The following is a 22,893-nucleotide window of genomic DNA, read 5'->3' on the forward strand; positions in this document are numbered from 1 at the left end:
TTTGTATGGGTACTACTATGAATCATTTCTGGTGATCTACCTACATACGGCTGTCAACATAATAGCCGAATGAAGGCCCTATGGGTATGAGACATAGATGTTACTACACTGACGTAATCGAATTCGCTGCATTAACCATATGCTAACGATAAATTGTTTTACGATCATATTTTACAAGCAACCGTATTATACGGAATGGTTCGCGCATTACATTACAAATTCATGGGTTAAATCTGTTTCATTGATTTTCTCCTAACCTAAGCTTACCCAGCGCTGCTATCTCAATCTTCAACAGCCCAAACAAAATTTAAATCTAACGAGATTTTGTACTCCAAATATTCGGCCAGTAGAGAATAGTGTGCAGTGAAAATATTGCACGCAAGCTACGGAAGTGCCAAAGAATACGCTGGCTCGTATCACCCTCTGTATGTCGTTCACGCTTGCCTATAGGTTAAAACGAATTTAAGCTATACATTACGACGGACGAAACCCAGCGACCATATCATACATCGTAAGATGACGTTCATATACCTCAATACAGTAACCAATTACGTGAGTATGCTTAAAATGTTGAGCAATTTCATATCGACCCAGAAGCTTTAGTGGGTGCAATTGTACTTAAATGTATGTTGCAGACTATTTTATCTATCAAGGAACGCCGGAAATTGAAAAGACTGTGCCCTTTTTCCAATCCTATCACGGAAACTTCTCTAACAGCCTTAGAAAAGCCGCAGTTTATTTTTTTACCAAACTTCACATAAATTGAGTGATCTCTTATTTTCGTTGCGCATCTCATCGACGAGTGTCGCTTCGCTAAGCAATGACTGAGGGTGCGAGGTGGCGTTTGTGTTGCAGGCGGATAATACCGTAAGTAACAACATGTTGACGGATATCAGCTCTATTATTAGTCTGCCATAGCATTTTAGCATTCAACATTAGGTCGAATACACCGTTGTTTGACAAAGTGTTTCAAGTTCACAAACGAGCCAACAAGCTGCCCATACAACGCGGTCTATGCTTGACAAAAAAAGTGCTGCAACTATTATCATAGCCCGAATCGAAGTCGCCTTTATCGATGGCACCCAACATGTAAGGAGCCCCGTCAGTTTGTGTTGTAAATCGCGTTTCCCACGAAATCAACTGCTGGCTGGACTATGCAGAACGAGTTTACAACAGAAGTCATCCACGGTAGATAATATTCCACTTTCGTGTAGATGCCTGGGGTATGAGGTCGTCCGCAACCAAAACCCCAACTGGTTCATTAGTTCGACGGACAGCGAGCGAGGAGAAAATAGAGAATACAATTTTATCCATACCATCGATGCTCTACAAATATAACTATTCATTTTTCTATTAATGGTTATTTTTTATTTGGTCAAATTTCCTATTATTACTCCCTATGCGTCAAAGAACCAACAAATAATTTCCTTCATACTTTAGAGAATTACCTGACGATTCCAAGCTGAGTCCACATGTCTCTATCGAGTAAATTTTCCATGAGCGGCCCTCCTGAATCGCCTTGACATGCATCTCTGCTCCTGCCTATGGCACATATGACCTGTTCGGCGGGCACAGATTCGGGTCCAAACTCCGACTGGCCTGCACGGTTACGACAAAAACAAAGGCGGCTTGTTTTTTTTTCTCATATATTTTAGTAAATCTGCATGTCATTACCACCTTCGTCGCCTGCTAAAGGACAAGGTCGTTACCCTTACCTCCAGCCCGACACATAGATACACGACATGCGTGAGACGACAAAATTTTACTTTGAAGCTGCGTATTATATAAATAATTGATTCTTCTCGTTGATTCGTCACTAGCTGCGACTATATATGGCAAGACATTGGACAGCAGAGTATTTGTATTGTATTACGCTGGCTTTGAATGATCCCGTATACATAGACATCCGGTAAGCAGAATGAGATTTCAATTTGTAGTACACGATTAGTCCTTTATGCTGAGGCTTGCAGCCCTTCTTACTTAAATATCCGATTACAAATGCGCCCGTGGCCAACGCTAAGTTTACTCCTATCGGGCAACGTACTAATTAAGCAGTACAGCGACCCACCATCAAAGAAAGGAGCTGCTTAGCTTGCTGTCTAAGTCGCAGTATAATTACTTGGATAGGTAGCAGACTTAGGAAAGAAGTTCAGAATGTCTTGGGCTCAAAGTCCTTGCCAGAGGATATGACTCGCAGTGATGGTAGCATTAATGAGGCAAGGTTTCTCGCTGAGGTGCTGGACACAATTTAGAATATACATTTGTCCTTATAAACTTACCTAACAGCCTTCTAGTATCAATCGTGCTCCGATAATAAGGCAGACACAATGGTGCGTAGCATCGAACCCTTTTATCACGAGTATTCCAAGAGATCTCTTTTCGCCAAAAGATTTGGTGGCGTAAGTCCGCCACAGTTAGAAATGTGTACTACGCATCATTTTTGCCTCAACCGTTCTTTATTTTTTTCTATTTAGAGTTGCAAGTTTGCGGTACTTGGCAAGAGGAAAAGCTCGATGTAAGCATCATGTCTGCCCGCTGTGAAGCTTGTATCGGAAACAAACAACGATCATTATTCGTTTGGCTTTAGCTCTGCACTTCATCCTAAGTTGCCAGCTCTAGCAGCAGCTTTATGGCAATAGAACTACAAATGATGATTCCATGAAATGTTACATTGGCACTGAACTAACAACCTTAAGACCAGCAGAAGGTCTCCAGGCGATCTATCGCATCGATCAGCCGAAGCCTAAGTCATATGATTTTTTCGTGTATTCTTATACAGTATTACGTGTAACGTGGCACACTATATCGCGGGTCGTCTGAACTTAATTTAATCACATACGCACATGAAAAGTAAGCAGGTAAGTTCTGTGTGAAAAGTGCGTAACTTGTCCTGCAATGGAGACAATTGTGACATTTCAGGTGCTCGGTGTAAAGGCGGTGTGAAACGTTTTATGTTTAAACGTTCTAAATATAATTACGCCTCAACTCGGTCTGTCCATTAATCGATTTACACTTAATTAGCATTCGTATGTCCCATCTCGAAGGCGGGTTAGCTAGTCGTCGTTGTTGTTGTTGTTGGCCCAGGCAGCTTTGAGGGTACATGCTCAATCAGGTCACTTACACTGGATAAGACTAGCCTTAATGAGCTTTGCTACCCGAAGGTCTTCGCTCGGACCCAGAGCATCTTCTTCGGTTTTTCCCCAGCCGCTTACGAATACGACGTTGTTTCCAGAGGGACTGTGAAAGTAGCATTCGTATTTTACCAGGTTATTTAAACATTCAAGTAAATAGCAACATTCCGTATTTTGATATTATGGTATTGACAAACAAAAATCTTTAACGATTCGTTCATGTCTAACGGAAACTGTCAGCGGCCTTTATACCCTGCTGAACATAGCCAGAGAATTGGTTTTTTTTTTATGGGAAAACAGCACACACACACACACACATACACATAAATAATTAACTTTGGAATTTTTTTTGAAAACGATTTCTGTCCTCAATTTAATGTTCTTACTTAATTCTCAAAGGGAAGGGCCTCAGTTAGAGCGTACCAGTGCCGACTAGCCAGCCGGGCCCACCAATTTTAAACACAGGGCATTTGTGCATTGTTCATAGTAAACTTGTGAAGACTAAAATGAATTTAGGTAAGCCGTGTCTGATGTATGACGCTACTATACGTGGGTTTACGCTTTCGTTCTACAGTTATAATACTATGCTTTTATAACGGATTGGCAAACAACGCGCTTCCTCTTAACCTTAACACTTCCATAGAAAAAACGTCGGCGGATACTTGCAAATCCATTCTACAGTCTTGTCGCTCACTGTTGCGTTGGATAGCGTTCACCTGTTTGAATCTATTTGATTTAAAACTACAATTCTGATGAACGTAAGTTTCGATGTGCGCCTGATTCTGCTTTAACGTTAATCCAATTAGTGCAGTCTTACCTTTAAAATTATGGATAGCTTTATAAAGATCCCGTTCGTCTATTACAGAAGCGGGTTGCACCCTGTCTAGCCACTTCTGAATACACCTGATTATCTTTTCTTTTACAATCGCGTAAGGACTGTAAAAAAAACAAATCTTCTCAGACAATGCGTATCAAGCACATGTAATGCGCGTATCGTCCTTGTAGTCTATACTTTTTGTGATTATATAACATTATGCGTCCGATAACGGTAAAAACCTCAATAGGTGTACCAGAATTAAAAACATTCTCACCCGACAAACAAATTCAACTACTAGCACTATGACCTGAACGATAACAAGTAAGGAACTGTGATTTCGTAAATCAATCATTTCCATACAATATAGTTAAAGGCAAACTTTAGCAATTGTGATTAGGTATTTTTCATCCGGCTTTCGATCATTAATGATTAACGAAAGAGCAAACACAAGGTCTTCATGCGAAAAGAAACTTAAATAAATAAAATATGAGAATTCTAGCAAATAGATTTTCCTTTACTTACGCTGATAAGCATACAGGTGCTACATTATCCCCGAAGGGCAAAGGTTCATAGAGCTCTAGGATTGCTATGTCATTTACACCGGTAACTGGGTCGAAGTTTGGATGCTCTATGCAGCGAGCCACTTTCGGCTATTAACATATGAAAAGAAAATGTAGCATAACATATTTAGTACAGAGGAACTATATTTTCACATAAAAAAAAGGCACGCATTTCATGTGAAATAGGATGAACAATTAGATTTATACTCAGTATGTAATTGTGGACATACTGAGTATAAATCTAATTGTTTTTCTTTCGGAGAAACAGCTTCCATAATTGCTCTAGCATTTTGAACATAAAAATAGTGAGGGGCATACACGAATGGAGAAAAAAAACTTATGTATCTTTTCAGATGTTAGCCTGAAGAGTGAGAACTTTGTTGTTGGGTGCTCGGAAAGCCTACCTTAGGTTAGAATGACTTAAGCTTATCAGTTTGATTTGATATCCTTACAAATGTAACTAACAACTCAAGGAACGAAGTGTCACTTATTAAGCAATGAAATCGAACGCCACTACCGTAAACTAAGCGAAGGACGCCAGACTGAGACCTTAGACCTTTATAGGTACATAATATCTAGGAAAAAAAGCCCAACATCCGTCTGAGCAGGCGCGTAGATTCCTCGAGAAACACTAAAAACAAATTAAAATACATTGCACCTGTTCGTTTGCTGAATGATACATTTAACAAATTAAAAAAATAACGTTTAGCGGGTGATTGACGGCCGATTGAAACAGCTTGATTGATGGTAGCTTACCATTGTACGATTCTGTACTTTTGCTGTGTTTCGGCTTATTCGGTTTATGCCCACCGCAGCGGTTAACTCGTCCGGTTTCGTGCCATTGCATATATGGGCGGCTGTTAAAAGAAACCTAAGAATTGCAACAGAAACCAATTAGCCCTGCCAATTAGAACAATATGTGGAAGAGGCGGAGCTCTCTGACAAAAAAAAAGTAACCGACCTGTGCTAGATCTGTTACACATCCTAAGCAATTGTTAACGGTGCTACGGGACGTCAAGCTTAGAATTTTCATTTCCTAGTAGTAAAGTGGAGAATGCATGTGATACAATATATAGGACCGCGCCGAGTGATCTTGAGGGAGCAAGAAATCTTTTTGTCTAAAATAGTGTCCGCAATGACTGAGTTGGGTTTGGATGCTACCTGTGAGCAGGCGATTTTTAGTACCAATGACTATTTATTAATTTTTTAATCTCCTAACGGCCCCGGCATATTTCAAGCTAATTACTAATCACTGTTTTTTTTTGTTTTTACTTTTATAAGGGAAATTAGTTTTTATGCTTCTTAATATAATAGCTATATCTAAATTAAGTTTTTGAATCATTACTCAAGTGTAACAATCTAGGAACTGATGTTTTCGCACAAACTATTCAGACAGACGCCACCCCGCACTGCTACCCCATGGTTCGACATACGAAAGTAATCGAACTTCTTGTTCTCATTAGATTTTTAAAGTTCCAATCTTTGTATAATAATCACGTCGGGATTATTGGCTCACGGCTATAACATTTGTCTTATTCATATTAAAATTCGAAGCTACTTGAAGGGAACAGAGAGCCAAGACAGAGCAGATGTGATGAAGTGCTAGTTGTAGTTGTCTAACCTCTGATTAAGTATCGTTGCGCCTCCCATGAGGCGGTCTTCGATGTCGAGGAGTGCGGCCATCCAAGGCATGCCTTGGTGATCGCCTAGGGTGGTTCCGCCTACTATACGACGGACTCGAGGCTCTAGTGCATGGCATCTGCACTCCGACTGCTGTCTATTGGCTGCAAGCAGAGTGACCTTTGCTCGGCATGCTGAAATATGTACAAGTTGAGACTGGATTATGTGGCAAAGATTATTCTAATGTCATTGTTTCAGATCAAAAAAAAAAACGGGAAGTTCTCTCTAAAAGTACGCAGCGAATAAAACAAGCGAAATTTATTTATTTCTAGCTAGTTTTGCATTTAGTAGGATATTTCTAAATATACGATTGTTTTTGTTATTGAAACATTTCAAGTAGCAAAACCAAAGCTTAACCTCAAGTAGTAAGAGTCAGTCCTCACGAGGTTTATTCGAGGGGACGGGGTGGGGGTGTATGAACAATGATCTCTGTTAACGATGCAACTGTAAAGCTTTTTTTAATATTGAAAATATGTCTAATAGCTTGGCGGGAATTTAGTGTGGAAAAAATAGCTGGATTGTTAGATGAACCATATTAGGATTTTTATTCTAAGTTATGTAGATTAAAAATATTGTTATGACTGCCACCCGAATATTACATGTTTGATTCTGCGGTCTTTTCTCATTAAAACATATTAACTTTTACAGGAAACCCTTTGGAAGATGCATTTTTGAAAAGGCCGACTACATTTTGTACTATGTTTTAATAAACCTCTAGTTCGTCCTGGGACATTAGGCGGTAACGCTAACGTTTGAGATAAACCAGTAATTGTCTGAACAGTTGGCAATGAGTGAATAATTTTTTTCTCTCCTAGACAACATCAAAAGGGCTAGACTATCGACTCAGCGAATATGGGGCGCATTGATTTAATTGACTATCTTTTACTGTTGTTCTATCCGTGAACGATGTACCCGTTTGTCGTTAAATGTCAACCGCTTTCAAAAGCAACTGAAGTTTGTTGTAAGTAAAACTTCAGTACCTTGCATAATGGGATAACTGTCCTCATACGGTTAGTTTTTAATTTACTTACCGGCTACCAGCACCAGCCCAATCAAAAGTTGCATTCTGTTTCACGTTACTGAAACTCCAGTTAGATAGAAACGGACGTAACGAGGACAACTTTTATATCGGTATCCATAAGCTGACCTGCCAAGTCCGTTCATTATGAGCTCTTTGTAATGAAATGAACAGAATGATTACTTCTATAGCCGACGGCGACTGTGGATCGGACACGTGTCCATTATTCGACTTTATGCGCAAATTGTTTCGGTTTGTGTAATACAACGCATTAGATGCGTACGGCTGAATGCAAAAATATAAACACAGTTATTATGACCTCTATTATAAATCATGTCATTTGTTAGAGAAAAAATAGCACGAATATAGCACATCAATGGAACACATGTCAAGCTTAACACTCTCATGTTAAAGCCAAACGCTTAAATATGTTGTAGTACAGAGCGCTCTGAAATGATCTATGCCCTTCAATTATTTACTGCTCTATAGTGTGTTTACTTAGCTCCATAATACATGGCGCAGCTACTTAGCAAACCGAACTCGGACAATTATCTACTAACTATCTTAGTGTCCTACATTAAATAAACTTCTCGGCAACCATTATCGGTTCACATATCAGTATTCACAATATCAGCACTATTTTTCAGTGTTATTTTCAGCTCAGGTATCATACCGTTACTGGAACTCTACTATTCTAAATTATCACACCTTCCCAAAAACGCGTCCTACTAAAAAAATCGCCAGACACGAAGCACGGCAGCCTTTGCTACAAACCATCATATGAGCCAGCCTAACACACCCTAACTGCACACCGCTTCCGCTCCATGTCTCCGATGTTGATTAAGCAAAACGTTCGTAATGCGTGCTCTGTATTCATAGATAGCGCAAATGGGGGCTAGGCCAACAAACACCCGTCGACGTGTGTATCTGTGATATGAAAAAACATATTAAAAAAAAGTCGGACGAATCCGGGCCGTCCTGGCACGATTCGCTAATGTTTGTGCTACAGTTTCAACAGCTGCCTGATAACAACCGATCCGTTTGCATTGAACCGTTTATCTTATTCCGGTGTACGATAATAATTTTATCACCCGTTTACTAATAAAAGCCTAGGTAAGCGTAAATTGTAAAAAGTAAACGAATACAAAGACTAAATGATGTAGCCGATGATGTTTAATTAGTAAGCTAAAGCACCGATAGTCCTGTCATTGGTGGAGAAGATATTTTATTACTGCCGTATTATACTCTCCAGTAGTATAATACACATGTAACACACCTTGCCGTAGTCGTATCTACTTCTAAACTCGTCACGTTTATTGTTTGGCTGTATTTGTATTGGCTCTGATTATGATCACTCGTGCTATGCACCCCTCAAAGTTCCCACAGATGAAGACCGTCAAAAACAAAAAAAAGTTCAGCGTAGATAAACGACTTTCCCTGTCGCAATTAGCGTTCTTTCCTTGTTAATTCAGTGTTTCCAAGCTTCCAATTCTTTAGGTGTGTTTACCACTGTTAACGCTCAGGACGAAGGAAGTATTTAGTCAAAGCCATAATATGAAAAGCCGTTTGCCTACGCATTTGCCGTCGCACTCGATTCCTTCCAACCTCGGTTGAAACAGTAAAAGCGCAGCAAGGAAATATTTTAAAGTAAGCGAGACTTGAGCTTTTTGAGAAGTATTTTTCAAAAAATGTAATTGTTACTGATACTTTCGTCTAAACCTCTGCCTGTAAAATTTAATACAATTTTATGCCAACAATTAGATAAGGTATTCATTACCAACCTGAGAAGTGCTGGATAACATGTAACCCAAGATTGAGAAATTACAATAGCCCTTTGTTGTCGATAAACTTTCAAACGCTGCCTTGTTTTCTAGAAGCGCAACGAAGAAATGATTCCTCCCAACATTTCAACACGTCCATTACAAAAACAATCCAAACTACAGGTCTAACTTGTTTCTGCAAATTATACGACACATTAATATATATGGTACTTCGAATCATGCTCGACACCGTACGAAACTTCCAAGCTGATGTTTAGTTGAACGCGATCTTGTCGGAATGCTTCTATACAATAACGCTAGAAAAACAGCTGTAATGGTCTTCGTTTAGCCACACGCTTACTAACTTATCGCACAAATTAATGCTCATGACGCGTACGAGCTGGCCTTGGAATAAGGATTTAAGTAGGGTTCCTAAGCGGTTCTGGATAAAGGACGCTTTCTTTATCCAGAAGGACGAAAGATCCTTTAGATTCGCCTAGACTTTTTATGTAAATGAATTATACCACTTCGAATACAAACTATGAACTTATGGTTTGCTCTCAATCCTTGTCACAAATGAAAAGTAATAATGTGAAAAGCCGCTGTGGCCGACTTCCAGCCCTCGCCTTGAAACCCCTTGCCTCGCAAAACGAACCTTCCATCCACTAGTGCTCGAGAAACTGTAAGCCTAGAATTGCAAGCCTACCCTAAGGAGCCTGCTAAAGCAAATTTGAGAAGGCCATTGAAAGTCTCGAAGCTAAATGCTCATTGCAATGGCTGTCTATAGATGTACAGTAGACACGATGGTCTTACGGAATGGGACAGATTTCCTGCTTCCACTCATTTATACTTATTTTCAATGCAGCGGCATGTATTTTTCTGCTCTTGTCATAAACAAGCTAACTTGCTTTTTATTTAGCCTGTACAATTTCCACTGCGTCAGAACGGTCAGTTTTATTTGGTGTCTGTCAAGATTGCTTATAAGCTCTTATTAGCTGCGTATTTGAAATGACACAACGAAACCTGTTTCATTTGTTCAATGTGCTGTATTGTCATATGGATTTTAAGCCTTCGATTGCTGGCCTTTTCAAACGGATACATGGTATTCTGCAAGTCACGGCAGTGAATTCTTGCTAAGGCGCTTGGATTACTTCCTAACGTAGAGAAGAATCCTGTTGATGCATTCACTCAGGTTAATTCTGCTGGAGAAGAACTAGGTGATAATATATGAATACGATTCCCATTGTTTGTTTTCTTGTTAAAAAATGTATACATATATATCCAAATGCCGCATGCGTTAGCCTGTATAGAATGACTAAGGTTTTTAATCCTGTATTTTCGAAGTCGTTTATAAATAATATTCATTTAAAAAGTGACTAAGTTCGTAGTCTAGGCTGCAAAGTCACAAACAGACGTGTAATTTTTAATTCAATCAGAGTTATAAACTTTGAATTGAAATTCACTGTATGAGGACACATATTTATACGTAGGCCGTATGCACAGTTGTGCTAAGTAAGAATACATCTTCTATAGAAGAACATATATAAATATACGTGACCGGAGCATTGCTGTTGTCAAAGCACCGTTTGAGCTGGCAGCTCATAATTAGTTAGAGTTACTCGAGCTAGTTTATAATATAATAGGTATTACTTAAAAATGCAACGCTCCTCCAAACATGTGTTCGCTTGCAGTAAGTTGCAATTTAGTATGAAGTTATCCGCCACTACTCATTAGCTCATTAGAAGTTTATTTAACCTGTTATTTTACAAACTAGCATTAAGACTTTTAAAAAACAGGTCCTAGCTTTGAGGTATCCCTACGTAACTTCCTTTAGAGTTACCTAAGTAGCACCATAACGATGCCTGTCATAGTCATTCATCTTGATAGCCATTCCTATGTGCCCGTCTGGGTATAGTTGGTACTGGAAACGAACAAATAATGCATTGTCAATTATGCAATTTTGTTAATTGGAACTTTATGTTACGTAAACAGCTAGTTTAACTAGGTAATAAATCATTTACCTGCACACATATGATGCAGCCATTTCTTTTCCTCATTCTCATGTCAAAAACACCATATCAAAAAATCTGATTTCTTCTTATTTATGAAGCATATTTTCTTTCATTTGCCCTTTTTTTTTCAAACATCGTATAATTTTTTATCTTTAGCATACACTCGTAGGGGTTTACAGGTATTCCATAAATATCTTAATTATGATATTAGCCATTTTACTTCACTTTTACGAGCAGGGTGTCTCAGTTCTACTTCAACGCTACTAAACCTATGTAGTTGACACATGTACGTTAAGGGAATATTAACTAGTATTAAAAGGAAATGAAGAGGGAGTATTAAAAGGGAACGTAGATTCGGATATAATCGAAAAAAAAAAACGAGAATTGGATACAAGTGTCTATTCGATCGGGTAGAAATGTCTATGGCGTATTTTCTTAAACGAATTGACTAATTCATTACTGCTTTCATGTACTATTCTTACATATGCCGGTTATACTGCTGTACCACGGGTTAGCCTTCATCAAATTGAAGGAAGTGGATTGGACAATCTTCAAAATCAATTCATATGTAAACGAATAAAAAAAATTTTCCTTTTCCCTTCAAAGCGCGCCTTTGTTGTTGTGGTTAGGTTATGATAAGTCGATGTGCTCGCCTCAACAACGCAGACTGACTTCTAGTACAAATTACTTTCGATTGAGAATTTGCTTAAGATTCATCATGGTGTATTCAACGTAATGTCAAATTGATGGTGGTACTGCTAACTTGTCGAAATGGCTGCTCTCAACTATCAATGTGTTGAATTGATTAAGAGAAACTAAGCTACCTTCAATCATTTTTCATTGCCGTATTCATGGCTATTGGTATCCTATTTAAATTTCAACGTGCTTGCATAGAAAATGAGCCCATTGTCAGCTTATGACGCTTGGCAGTGTCAATTATCAGAGGAAAGCAGCTGAGCCGTTGCAAGCCTTAAGCGGGAACTATTTGATGATGTTTACCCGGTTGATTTCATTGATGGCGTTGTGGTTTACTGGTAATTTTTGAAAGCTATGCACTTAACATTTCGCTAAAATCTTGAAGGGGCCCATCGGGGAGCACTAATTGTGATTTGGGACGTCAATTCTAGCGGCGCGGCAGAAGCCGCTGAACTTGTTCGAAGTGAAGCAAACTATTTCCGCTTGAAATCTTATCTGTATCTATAGAAGAGCAAGTTAGTGAATACTTATCCATTGCTCAGCTGGCGGCACAAGCGCCACAAGCGTATCAGTACGACCCTTCCAGCGTAAAATCTTGCGTCTCAGAATTCACCTCAATATACCAAGGCGGATGGGTAGCAAAGCAGAAAACGATACCACCTGATTTTGTTCGTTCGTGTGGGTCTGATTGAGTGGGTCTGACAAATATGATTCCAAATCGATAAAAATTACCATCAACAAGGCGATAGTTGTGTACTGTCGATGGTTTGATGACTATTAGTTAACGAATGGTGTGCTTTTGTGCCACCTAAGCTTAGCTGGCCAGACAACTTCGGTAAGTGCTTTCATTATAATGACCCTAACACCAACGAAAATCGTATACGTCGATATAAGAATTCATATTCAACAAAATATCGAATGTTTATGCTGTATTATAACTTGTGTGCTCGCACATTTTGTAAAATAAACATTTCACCTCTTTATAGGAGCGTGACGCATCAATGTAATAACATGTACATCTTTAGGCTGATGTGACGTAGCCTGCAAGTACTGCGTTATGGTTATAGTTCACAAAAGCTACCGGCTTCTCCTGGCTATTCGAGCCATGAGGAAACAGTTAAGATCCATATATTGTGTTTAGAAGGGCTTTTCTTGCTGTCTGTAGACTAATGGAAGTCTAAAGAAGCAGAAAGCATGAGCTATTTTTGCTGCTTTTTAACTGCAATTGTCTATTCAGTGCGCACTGCTATTCTGCTTCTTCGCTGCACAACTTCAACTCACATACAATTGTTTTCCCAGCTACCGGACCCTATCCGAGCGTCTTTCAACAATCATCATAATACTCGTCTCAAACTACGCGTTTATACTAAAACGAGGACGCGCTGTACATTCGACTATATACAAAACATCAAAAAGTATCTATAATGTTATAGTTCCTCTATTAGGAAGCAATAATCATGCCAAAACTCTTCACATGCGTCTATACTATTAAAAGAGGTGTCCAGGACCGCTACAAGAAACTAACAGAAGACTATGTTAATTAAAAAAGTAGTCAAACATGGTAGAACCCGCGACGTCCACTGTACAGTGATTTCAAACTAGTAATACAATAAATAAGCGGGCAAACATACCTGTCAGTTCCGGCATAGTCATCCTAGGATCCTTTAGCCACACGCGTACGCTAGTATATATAGTAGCTGTTATATCGGTATGAGTGTACCAGCGTAGCCGTGGAAACTAGTCGCAGTTCAAAGATTGTTTGGGTTATATTCTTTGTAAGAAATCGACTGGACAATAGGCACAAAAGGCACTTTTTGACCAAGTAATGCCTCCTAACAATGCTCCAGCCTCTATATAAAAATCATATTTACTGAGGATTATTCCGTTATATGAGCGTTTAGTATAAACCCTGGTACCTCCCTGTAGGGGTCCAGTATTACTGAATACTTTATACCAAAATGTCTATAGGTGAAAATCGCAAGCCTAATACCACAAATCATAATAGGAGTAAGATATCGTAATATTCTTACATCTCTTGAGAACCCTATAGGTTTTGCGTTTTTGATATTAACTAGATTCTCAAGCATTTCAATGATCCAAGCAGGAGAATCTATTAACATCAAAGCTAGTCTTAACATTATCGTATCTTTTCATTTGACAAATGCACCATTTGTCTGCACCAGATTTTTACGTAAAGCCAATTGAATCTAGAGGAGATACTATATTATTGTGTGTATGAATCCGTGTATCACATGTTTTTTTTAATGCAACATCGCGTTCTTCCTATGAATACATACATAAGAGTTGGAATGAAACGTAGAAGCTTAGCACATACTAGTTGATTGTGCTTACTGTAAAAATACTTAGTCGTAGAGCTTACATCAGAATTGTAGTATCTCTGTTGTCAACGTATTTCTTTTAGCTATTACGTCCCGCATAATACTATATTCTAGTTACCCGTCAAATCTTAGGACATACATAAGGAAACTGCCTTTCCAGTGGGCTTGGTCACATTCATTCCTTCCTTCATGGTTGATGACTCTCAGACAACAGAACCTGAAGCCGCTATCAGTCTCGTTACATAACACTTTGCTATAGGCGTGTATGCACACCTTGATGAGCCATCTATTGTCACAGACACTCACGCAGACGCCTTCACATTACGCATAATGCCTTCCGCCTTTGTCTTTGCCCAGTCCATCATTCAGTTAAAAGTTATTAACTCACCGTTATAAGCAGGCGATGCGCTAACAAACCGGCCGTATCAGGTCAGGTGTTTCCTGAAGTGTGGCGAGCAATCAAGTATCCCTGCGCTTAGGCCACTTCTGACCAAACAATAGCACAAGAACGAATGGGTGTCTATTACGCTGCTACATTCGCTCTCGAAAACGCCAAGTGCGCCGCAATGGTTCTTTGAAATTTTTATACAGGTTTTACAGTAGTTGTTTCCATTGATAGGAGCTGGACATGCTTCTCAGGGATGGGGCAAATTGCTGACAAGAGGCTTCGCTCCGTTCCTTGGCGATGCTCATTGAGGCGACGCAGGATGTTTGAGGCATTTTGGCTCATGGTAAAACGAGAAGGCAGGTTGGAACTGTCTTATTTCTCTATCATCGATCGCACAGATGTCTCAGTTCTACCGGAGCAAGTAGCAAGGAGCGAACAGCAATACTTGGCTGAAACAGGCAGTACTGATTATTGTGTCCTGTCGTTTTTTTCTCAACAACAAAAAGGTGCAAGCAAGCTTTGCAAAAGAGCCACTAGATTTCAGTGCTAGGTCCGCTCACGTATAGTAACACTAGCTTGTCTAGTAAGAAGAAGGGAACTTATATACAGTAAAAACCAGATCATCACCTTCGGCCATGTGTAACAAATTCGAGCCATGTACGAGCCCAAAGGGGGCTTAAGACTTCCACATATATCGTATCATCTAGTGGGTCAACATAAATGTCTACGAGCAATGTCTTTCATTTGAAGCCGCTTTTAGGAGCTTACTCGATTGCACGATCTCGTAAAGAATCATAGTCCAAAAGGACAGATGTGAATCGAGGTTTTGCTCTACGTATGGGTCCCTTGACGAAGTTGGTTACTCTTTGTTTTTCTAACTCATACGTTCTTTTCCCTGTATAGAGGAATTCTAGTATGTGGTGGTGCCCGACTTACCTCGATTCAATATATTTAGTCTAGGCAGAAGATCAGTAGTGGTGTGTTAATTTTCTGATTGTACTATGAGAATTAAAACCGTCAATTGATTGCTCGGTAGGAAATTGTAAGCAAAAAAACTGATAATCGATGCTTTTGCTGAAGTTACAAAGAGGTACGACATTTGCCACCCACAACAATAAGAAAAGCAACACGACACCCGCCTTTTGTTGCACAGTTTTTATGGCTTATTTGCTGCCCATTTTTGCTCCGTGGTCCGTTCGCGATGCTTGGCAGTCAACGATCTATTTCAGATTGAACCATCTGCGACACTGTCGGTCATCATCGAGTGCGGTTTCAGTTTTTCGCTTCCTGTTTCGTCTACTTTTTAGACGATCAATACGTCACCTATTCTTTGGTTTTACGTCTCCTAGTCCTGCACTAAAAATACTGTTTATTCAGTCGATCGCCAACTGTGGTCCGTTTGAAAGTGAGATGCAGTTAGGAATCACTATAGGCACATATTTGACCGACGTAAGAGGCGTCTGCCCTTCGACTTTAGGTTATAAACGTGGCCTGATGATGACTGTAATCTTTTGGAAAAAATGTCAATTATACGGCAAATAATTGTCTTTAGCACGCACCACAGCCCTACAATATCATTTCGTTGCCGCCATAACATGCAACGCAGAATATAGCGTCTCCAATGGAAAGGTGGTAACTGGTGACCAATGGTACTTAACCTACACGTACATCTGCTATGACACGTATCGTTCGTATGTGCTTGTTCAGTCTTTTTGGCTCTCATAGGTATTGCGCCCCCTTCGGATCTAATAACAGCCGCCCAATTGGATCTCGGCTTGTTTTCTTGGCGGATTTTAGTTCAATGGCGGGGAATGGGAATTGGCACTAGACAACGTAGATTTTCTAAGTCGTTGCCAGCCAAGTCGTTGACGAAGCCCGTGGTTCGCGCACACCCAGACGCTTATCGCCACTTCTACGGAATTCACATTAACCATTAGCAAAAAATAATAGTTGTAATAATATGACATTAATAAATAATCAAATAATGAGATATGAGGAATTGGAAAGAGGTGACTTTGCTGATATTGTAGCAGCGCCTATCGCGTCCGTTTTTTGCTATTGCTGTTACTATTGAAACAACTGGACAGATAAATAGATGGCATCGGTCGACGCTATCTGTCGTCATTACGACTACTACTAATGCTGTTGGCGTTTGCGGTCGTTGTGCGATCGCCGAAGCCCCCCTGTCGCAACAACGTATTTCACATTTGACCACGATCGGAGCTGTTACTGCTGCTGATCAACTCTGGCAACTGAACTAGAGAACTGCTTACGGATCAGCCACTGCCAGACTGTGAAATGATCAGGTACTACGATTGTATATATCTGGTGGATTTAACTCGTGCAATATACAAACGGACGAAGGGCAGGCACATGGACATATTACTACGGCTATTGCCAAAAATATTCTCGCTAATACAGGAGTAAATTTGACCTTATAAAGCGATGAATAAAGGCCATTGCTTTTAGTAGCTAAGCTTTTATTTGCGTTTGTGAGTGTGGCTATGATTTGATAGTGTGCGCTACAATTTTACTAGTAGTTAAATAGGGCATAGGCCCCTTTGTTGACAGTTAAACGCAAACAAAAGAGATGTCTTTATAGGCCAATCGTTGCTGCCGTTACAAAGTGATTGGGTTTCGTAAGGGCCACGGCGTTGTGACAAATGAAACATTTATTAAGTTATTTTTTGCCCATCTAGCGCATACCATATCTATTTTTAGTGTTTCAAGCATTTCATCGCTTTGCTAATTCTACTTTCTTTTTATTGTACAAAACCAGCATGGCTTATGTACGAGCGCGTGAATTGGCAGTCGCTATGTTTTCCTTATGCTCAGCTGTGCCGTACAATGTGACGAACCCATCGCCATAGAAATATCTGAGACAAAAGCAGGACTGACGTCACAGGGGTCTTTTAAGTACTTGAGTCTTCATAATACAAGGGAGATAAATTAGCATAACACACATATAATACTTATTAAAAAAAAAGAAAATTTATTTTCTGATTTTGGCTCTTCATTGTATTGTATGATACAGCCAATAGTGTTGACAAGCACGAAAACTTTAACTTTTTTTTTTCTAATTTTATCGAACTGTTTATCACCATTGCGTGTAGTTTTAACGTAAGCCATAGCGCGACTTCTTTTACCCATAGTATTGAGCCGACCTGACAGATGGCACAGTTTAAAATTCCGTATCATAGTTACTAATTTTTTTAGTAATAAGTGCGTATAATCCTTGTACCAAGACGTTCTTCGCCTCAAACATCCATCTAATTGCCAACAACATCAAAGACAAAGGTATGTGACCAACGTTTATAGTCTAGACTGTGTGTTTGCGACGGGCATCCCCTACAAGTTGTCTTCAGAAGTGACAAGGTGCGTGGCCGGTCGTAAAGATCTGAAAAATCGGATCAATATTTCATAGTAGTAGTAGTAGTAGTAGTAATAATAACAATATCAGCAGGAATGAAGAAACCTAAAGGCTATCTGTAACCTTGTAACAGGTACGTATATAAAGTCGCTTTCTCTCTTCATGTATACATATTTACATGGAGAGAAAGACGTTTTCAACGGCAACATCGATACGCGACGAAATAACTAACTATAAAAAAGGACTCCTGTTGTTTTTATTGTCTGGCGAACGCGTGTATACGAACTAGGTTCATTTTCAGCATATCATTAATATACCTACGTACAACACGTCATGTACTGCTGTTCACTACCGTTTTTTTTTATGGTAGATAAATTATTCATCCCTTTTATGACCTCTTCTCAACAAAAGCGTGTAGAATATTATGGTTGTTTTATTATAATTACCTTATTATTATTATTATTATTGTTTTATTATAATTATATAAAATAATTTATTATAATGTTTATCATCACCAGTGCCGCCGGCGCTGTGAAAAAGCATTAATATATCTAATTTAGATGATTCGTACGCATGTATTCTTACCATATCCGTGACCACTAATAATAATGACAATACATAAGGTGATCGTACAGGAACGGCCCGCTGTCTCTCAATCGCTTCTCTGCTATCAACGTCCACAAAGTCCTAACCATATACAGTAATAGTTCACTGCCAAACGACGTCGTCGTCGTCAGCAGGTACCGCAGCGCATCTCATAACACGTCATTGATTACTCTTAATCATTTTATTCGCCCGCGATAGCTATTGCCATTTTCTTCATATTCAACGTAAACTACCATTCAGCTGATATTCGTTCGTAGACTCAGCACAAACAAGCCGGACCACCGCGGACTAGTCTGCACGATCGGGCGCAGACGGCACGATATATGTCCCGCTACCAGATTTAGTGCGCGCCCGCTGCGTACGCGAAAGACACTGAGGAGGCAAAGCATTGAGTTGAAGAGCGAATTGATGAACGATGGAAGGAACAAGGCATACGCGTTTACGTATGTGTCCGGATTTGAGCCCACCCATCGATGAACGGCTCTGTCGAATGTGACGTCGGCATTATAACATCGTGTCGACGCTACACGACAGTGCACGAAAGGCACTATTATCTCGATAATCATATCCTGTATAAATACGTTACGTACTATCATGTGGCGGTGTACAGGAATTAAGAAAACGATCAGATTGCGAACAATAGGCAGCAAATGATACGATTTTGAAGACAGTCTTCTGCAAATAGACGTTTCGTCAACGTATACGAAGCATTAATGGTATCTCACAAACGAGCGATCATCTCTCAAATGAATGCAACACATAAGAAACGCTAAAGTAGTCTCGATTTTCGACAGCCCGTACCGCGCGTGTTCTTTCAATAGGTATAGGTGAGTTTAATAAAACAGAGTCAAAACTTGGTGCCTAAAGTACGGTTCATTCCAGACATGTTCCATGTTTGCACTGATATGCCTCACACAAAGTCCTAGTTAGCAGACAATTTCTCCTTTAATCAAAGAGATAATTTATATGGCAAAGGAACGGCAAAAGGTAGGAAAGCCAATGAGGACATTTACATAATCGCATTCGTTACTACTAGGTTGGAAGCAACCAGCGGAACACAGTTATGTGTTAGGTACTGTTAGATGATGCCCAAAAAGGCTCTATTTACATTGCCATGCTATGCAGAACGATCTCTTTTCTCGATTCCGATTGTTGCATCAGGCATTTAATGTAATGCTATTTGAACTCGAATAGAGTTAGCTTACTCGCACAGCAGATCCTCCTGGTAAACGCAGAATTCTAGTGTTACATGGCTGCCTATTGCCGATCTATTGTTTGATACATAAATCAAACTACCGCCGCTAGCCCGGTCAGCTAAGTTCAGTACCCAGTCAATTGACGAGTTACCAACAAAACTATAATTGTATTTGTTTATATCCGTTGCTAGGATTTATTAGACATCGCTAGCAATCGTTTGGTAACGTGACGCTGATTTGTTGCACCCATATGCTAGTTCTAGCTATATATCTATATGCTACTCTCGCTGAATTCTCGCTCAATCAATTTGAATTTATGAGACCTTGAGGTTTGTCCGTCCGAATAAAGCTTAGTCTAATCGAAATTAAGTTACGATACAGGCATCGGCTATACTCTAGGATTATACGGACGTTACGCAGCTTTTCATAAAGACAAAAAAAAACAACAAAGGAAAAGGCTAAGAATTCTTAACACGCTAACGCAACAACACAAACAGTATGTAAATATGGACTCGCATAGCTACATACGCGTGTACACACGGAGACCATGTCGCCGTGATAGTGAGAAAAGGGGATCTTACTTGGTTGACTCAAAAGACCGAAAACGCTGTTGCTTTTCCTTAATGTTTTGTGTGAAATACATGTTGTCACAGCGTAATCACAATTCAACTGGGTCTTCAGAGAAACTTGCCGATTTGCAAGCAAAAAAAAAACTGCGGTTGTCTCTATCAGCTTTTATTCTATTCGATTGGTGTCATCACAACAGTTATTTGGATAGATTATTTATCAGCACCGGCCTGATTTCTAAGGGGACCGGGGATTACTAATCGGGGGTTCTGTTACGTCATTGTTTTTCTTTTTTCTTCGGGCCAATATCATCTGTGATGCTTGAGGGCTGGTAGGAAGCCAACTAAGAACATCCAGGCAGACTTCTAGCTAACAAACAAAGGAGGCATGAGCAATGTGCAAATTCGCTCCGGGTCTATATTGTATCATTAACGATGATGGGACTGCTGCGACAAGCTCGCGAATCTGAAAGAAGAATGCTATGTTTCTTGTATAAATTGAATTTTTAGACGGCACAGAAGTCGCAAACGACCCAGGCAGCTGTTGTGTTAACTTGATGTGCGCCGTAATCATAAGTTATTCCGCGTTTTTTTTTACTACTACAACAAAAAAGGTACCTGACTGTGTTAAAGTACCACAAATCTAAGAAATGTTAGGATTATATCGTCAATTGTTTGTAGGTAGTATTCGAAACGCACCGTTGTTGTAACCGCAAGTTTGTTAAAAATGCTAATGCAAAATTGAATGATAGGTCAATTGTCATAGTCTCGTCGCAGAAGATGTCGTACTCTAAATTTGAATAAACAAATATGACACATATTCGTATGCCGGGAGAGTTGTACCTATCGTTATCATTCACCCCCTAAAAATGTAAGCAAACATCCCAACTGACCAATCTCATGTTACAGTTAAGTCAAACTTAATTAACTTCCCGACAACGTTTGTGTTTACGTGCACGTTACGAGCAGAGCACAGTGGGCTATGATCGAGATAAATGGCTTCGCCGTATCGTAGACTGGGGGCTTGCAAGAAACGATCCTAGCAGGTGCAAATAATGAAAATTCTATATCTACTGGCATACATATATGCTTTATTTCGTCATGGCTGTAATGAGTTGCAGCATGTAATATGAACAATTTTGTGATACGCGTAGGTGTTACGGCTCATACATAACGACTTTAATTAGTCCAGTATGGTCTGCGGCGGGTACACAGAATAACTTCAATAGCAAAGGTTACCTCAGTAGCCTGTGTAGTACAACTGTACATCAACAATTTCCATTTTAACTAGGATATAAATCGTGTTTGCAGCTACCTGATACAATCATGGATACTTAACCAGATAATTATTCAATTTATCTTTACATTTTATATGCCTTGTTTCTTGAAAGTTCTTTAGCACCCACGAGCAGAAAGAGTGTCGCTCCTGTAGTCGGGCGCTAGAAAATGTATAGGGATGCATCGAACACAAGCTCCCTATATATATATATATATATATGTGTATAGTCAACAAAACAATTAGCCCCCAGCAGTAGAAAGGTTTACTACGATATTTCCTATAATTATTAAGACGTAGTAAAAATCGATTGATAAGTAGCCACTGTATACGCGAGCAGGGTCCGTTTGTTAACAATATTATACACTATTATACAAAATGACTTGTATTAATAGACAGTGCTAGAATTTTTGACGTTTTTCTGACACAGCTATGGCAAAGTGTTGGGAAACAAAGGTCATACTATATGTTACAAGATAGCACATCTTGTCTCTATGTCTTGTTTTTTTTTCACAGGAAATATGAATTCAATTGAATTATATACTAGCGCTGCTATGGCATTATATCGTGATATTTTAGGAGTATTGTGATGCTAATGTATTGTACAGTTGAATTCGCTCCTTATCACGACAATTCCCATATCTACCGCTGCCTCGTCAGTCTTCGTCGCCTTCAGATCAGTCAGAAGGTCGCTTGATGAGGTAATTTCAACTATCAAGTGATTTTTTCCTTACCCTATGTATCCATATGTATGTAAGGTTACGTCTATCGGCCACGTATAGGAATAAAAACGTTTATTATTGTTAGCAAAAACGAGTTAGACAACACAGTTCTGCTAATAATTAAAGCTTATCATTTTTTTTTAAGGTGCTATTTTAAAGTTCGTCATTGACCGTTGCCGTAGGCAAGAAGGTTGGCCCAATTATGTGCAAGCGCGGGTGTAGTGATGGCAGTTGTATGACTTGATATTCAGAATAATGATACCGGTGTCGTTGGCTTTATGCCTTGCGTCCAGAAGCTCGAAGTGGCCTATTTCAAGATAGAAACTATAGTAAAATAAGGCAGAAGACCCGATAGCGGATTTGCGTAATTGCTCCTATTTGATTTTTGCACTCGACGAGTGATATTACGTTAAAGAGAAAAACGAACCTGCCGGTACTTGGCCCACACAGTTACCTACTGTCAACAAAACCACTCCGATTAGAATGATTCTTCGGACGTCGATTGCGTTCATTGAAGGCATGACACTTGAAAACTGTGTCGACTTCAAAAGGTCGGTCGATGCTCAGTATTTTTGCTCGATGCAACGCACACGGCGTCATCGGAAAACCACCACAAGTAGACATTACCACAAAGAAATAATAGCAATTTACTTAATTCTCACTTGGTTACTTTTTTTAATGTAATTATTCTGAGAGACGTTCCCCGTCTTCGTTCTATACGACAAAACATAATCGAACAAATGTGTGAATGCGTTA

General features: G+C 39.5%; 1 protein-coding gene across 2 annotated transcripts; it reads right to left on the reverse strand.

Moving 5' to 3' along the window:
* Positions 1-671: 671 nt before the first annotated feature.
* Positions 672-22,761, reverse strand: LOC111251342 (trypsin-1-like). 2 transcript variants are annotated; one of them, XM_022807828.2, is made up of 7 exons: positions 7,220-7,672; positions 6,130-6,322; positions 5,265-5,379; positions 4,471-4,598; positions 3,122-3,237; positions 1,449-1,599; positions 672-1,253 (listed from the first exon to the last, which is right to left on the reverse strand). In XM_022807828.2, exons 1-7 carry the CDS (start codon positions 7,251-7,253, stop codon positions 1,103-1,105), a joined length of 888 nt encoding a protein of 295 aa, XP_022663563.1. In that variant the 5' UTR covers positions 7,254-7,672; the 3' UTR covers positions 672-1,102. The 2 variants fall into 2 exon arrangements, with proteins under 2 accessions (XP_022663563.1, XP_086846113.1); XM_086989987.1 differs by lacking the exon at positions 7,220-7,672 and adding an exon at positions 22,596-22,761 and having other exon boundaries at positions 673-1,253.
* Between the last annotated feature and the right edge of the window lie 132 nt (positions 22,762-22,893).

Source organism: Varroa destructor, unplaced genomic scaffold (assembly GCF_002443255.2).
Source record: "Varroa destructor unplaced genomic scaffold, Vdes_3.0 BEIS01000005.1, whole genome shotgun sequence".
NCBI classification, from domain to species: domain Eukaryota; kingdom Metazoa; phylum Arthropoda; class Arachnida; order Mesostigmata; family Varroidae; genus Varroa; species Varroa destructor.

Bases quoted from the DNA above. Each gene is read 5' to 3' on its own strand.
- LOC111251342 (XM_086989987.1), bottom strand. From the start codon at position 22,761: ATGTCTACTTGTGGTGGTTTTCCGATGACGCCGTGTGCGTTGCATCGA. The intron at 3,238-4,470 runs GTAAGTAAAGGA...CTACTTTCACAG, and splicing joins GCACCTGTATGCTTATCAGC to TCCCTCTGGAAACAACGTCG. The intron at 1,254-1,448 runs GTAATTCTCTAA...CTAATGAACCAG, and splicing joins ACTCAGCTTGGAATCGTCAG to TTGGGGTTTTGGTTGCGGAC.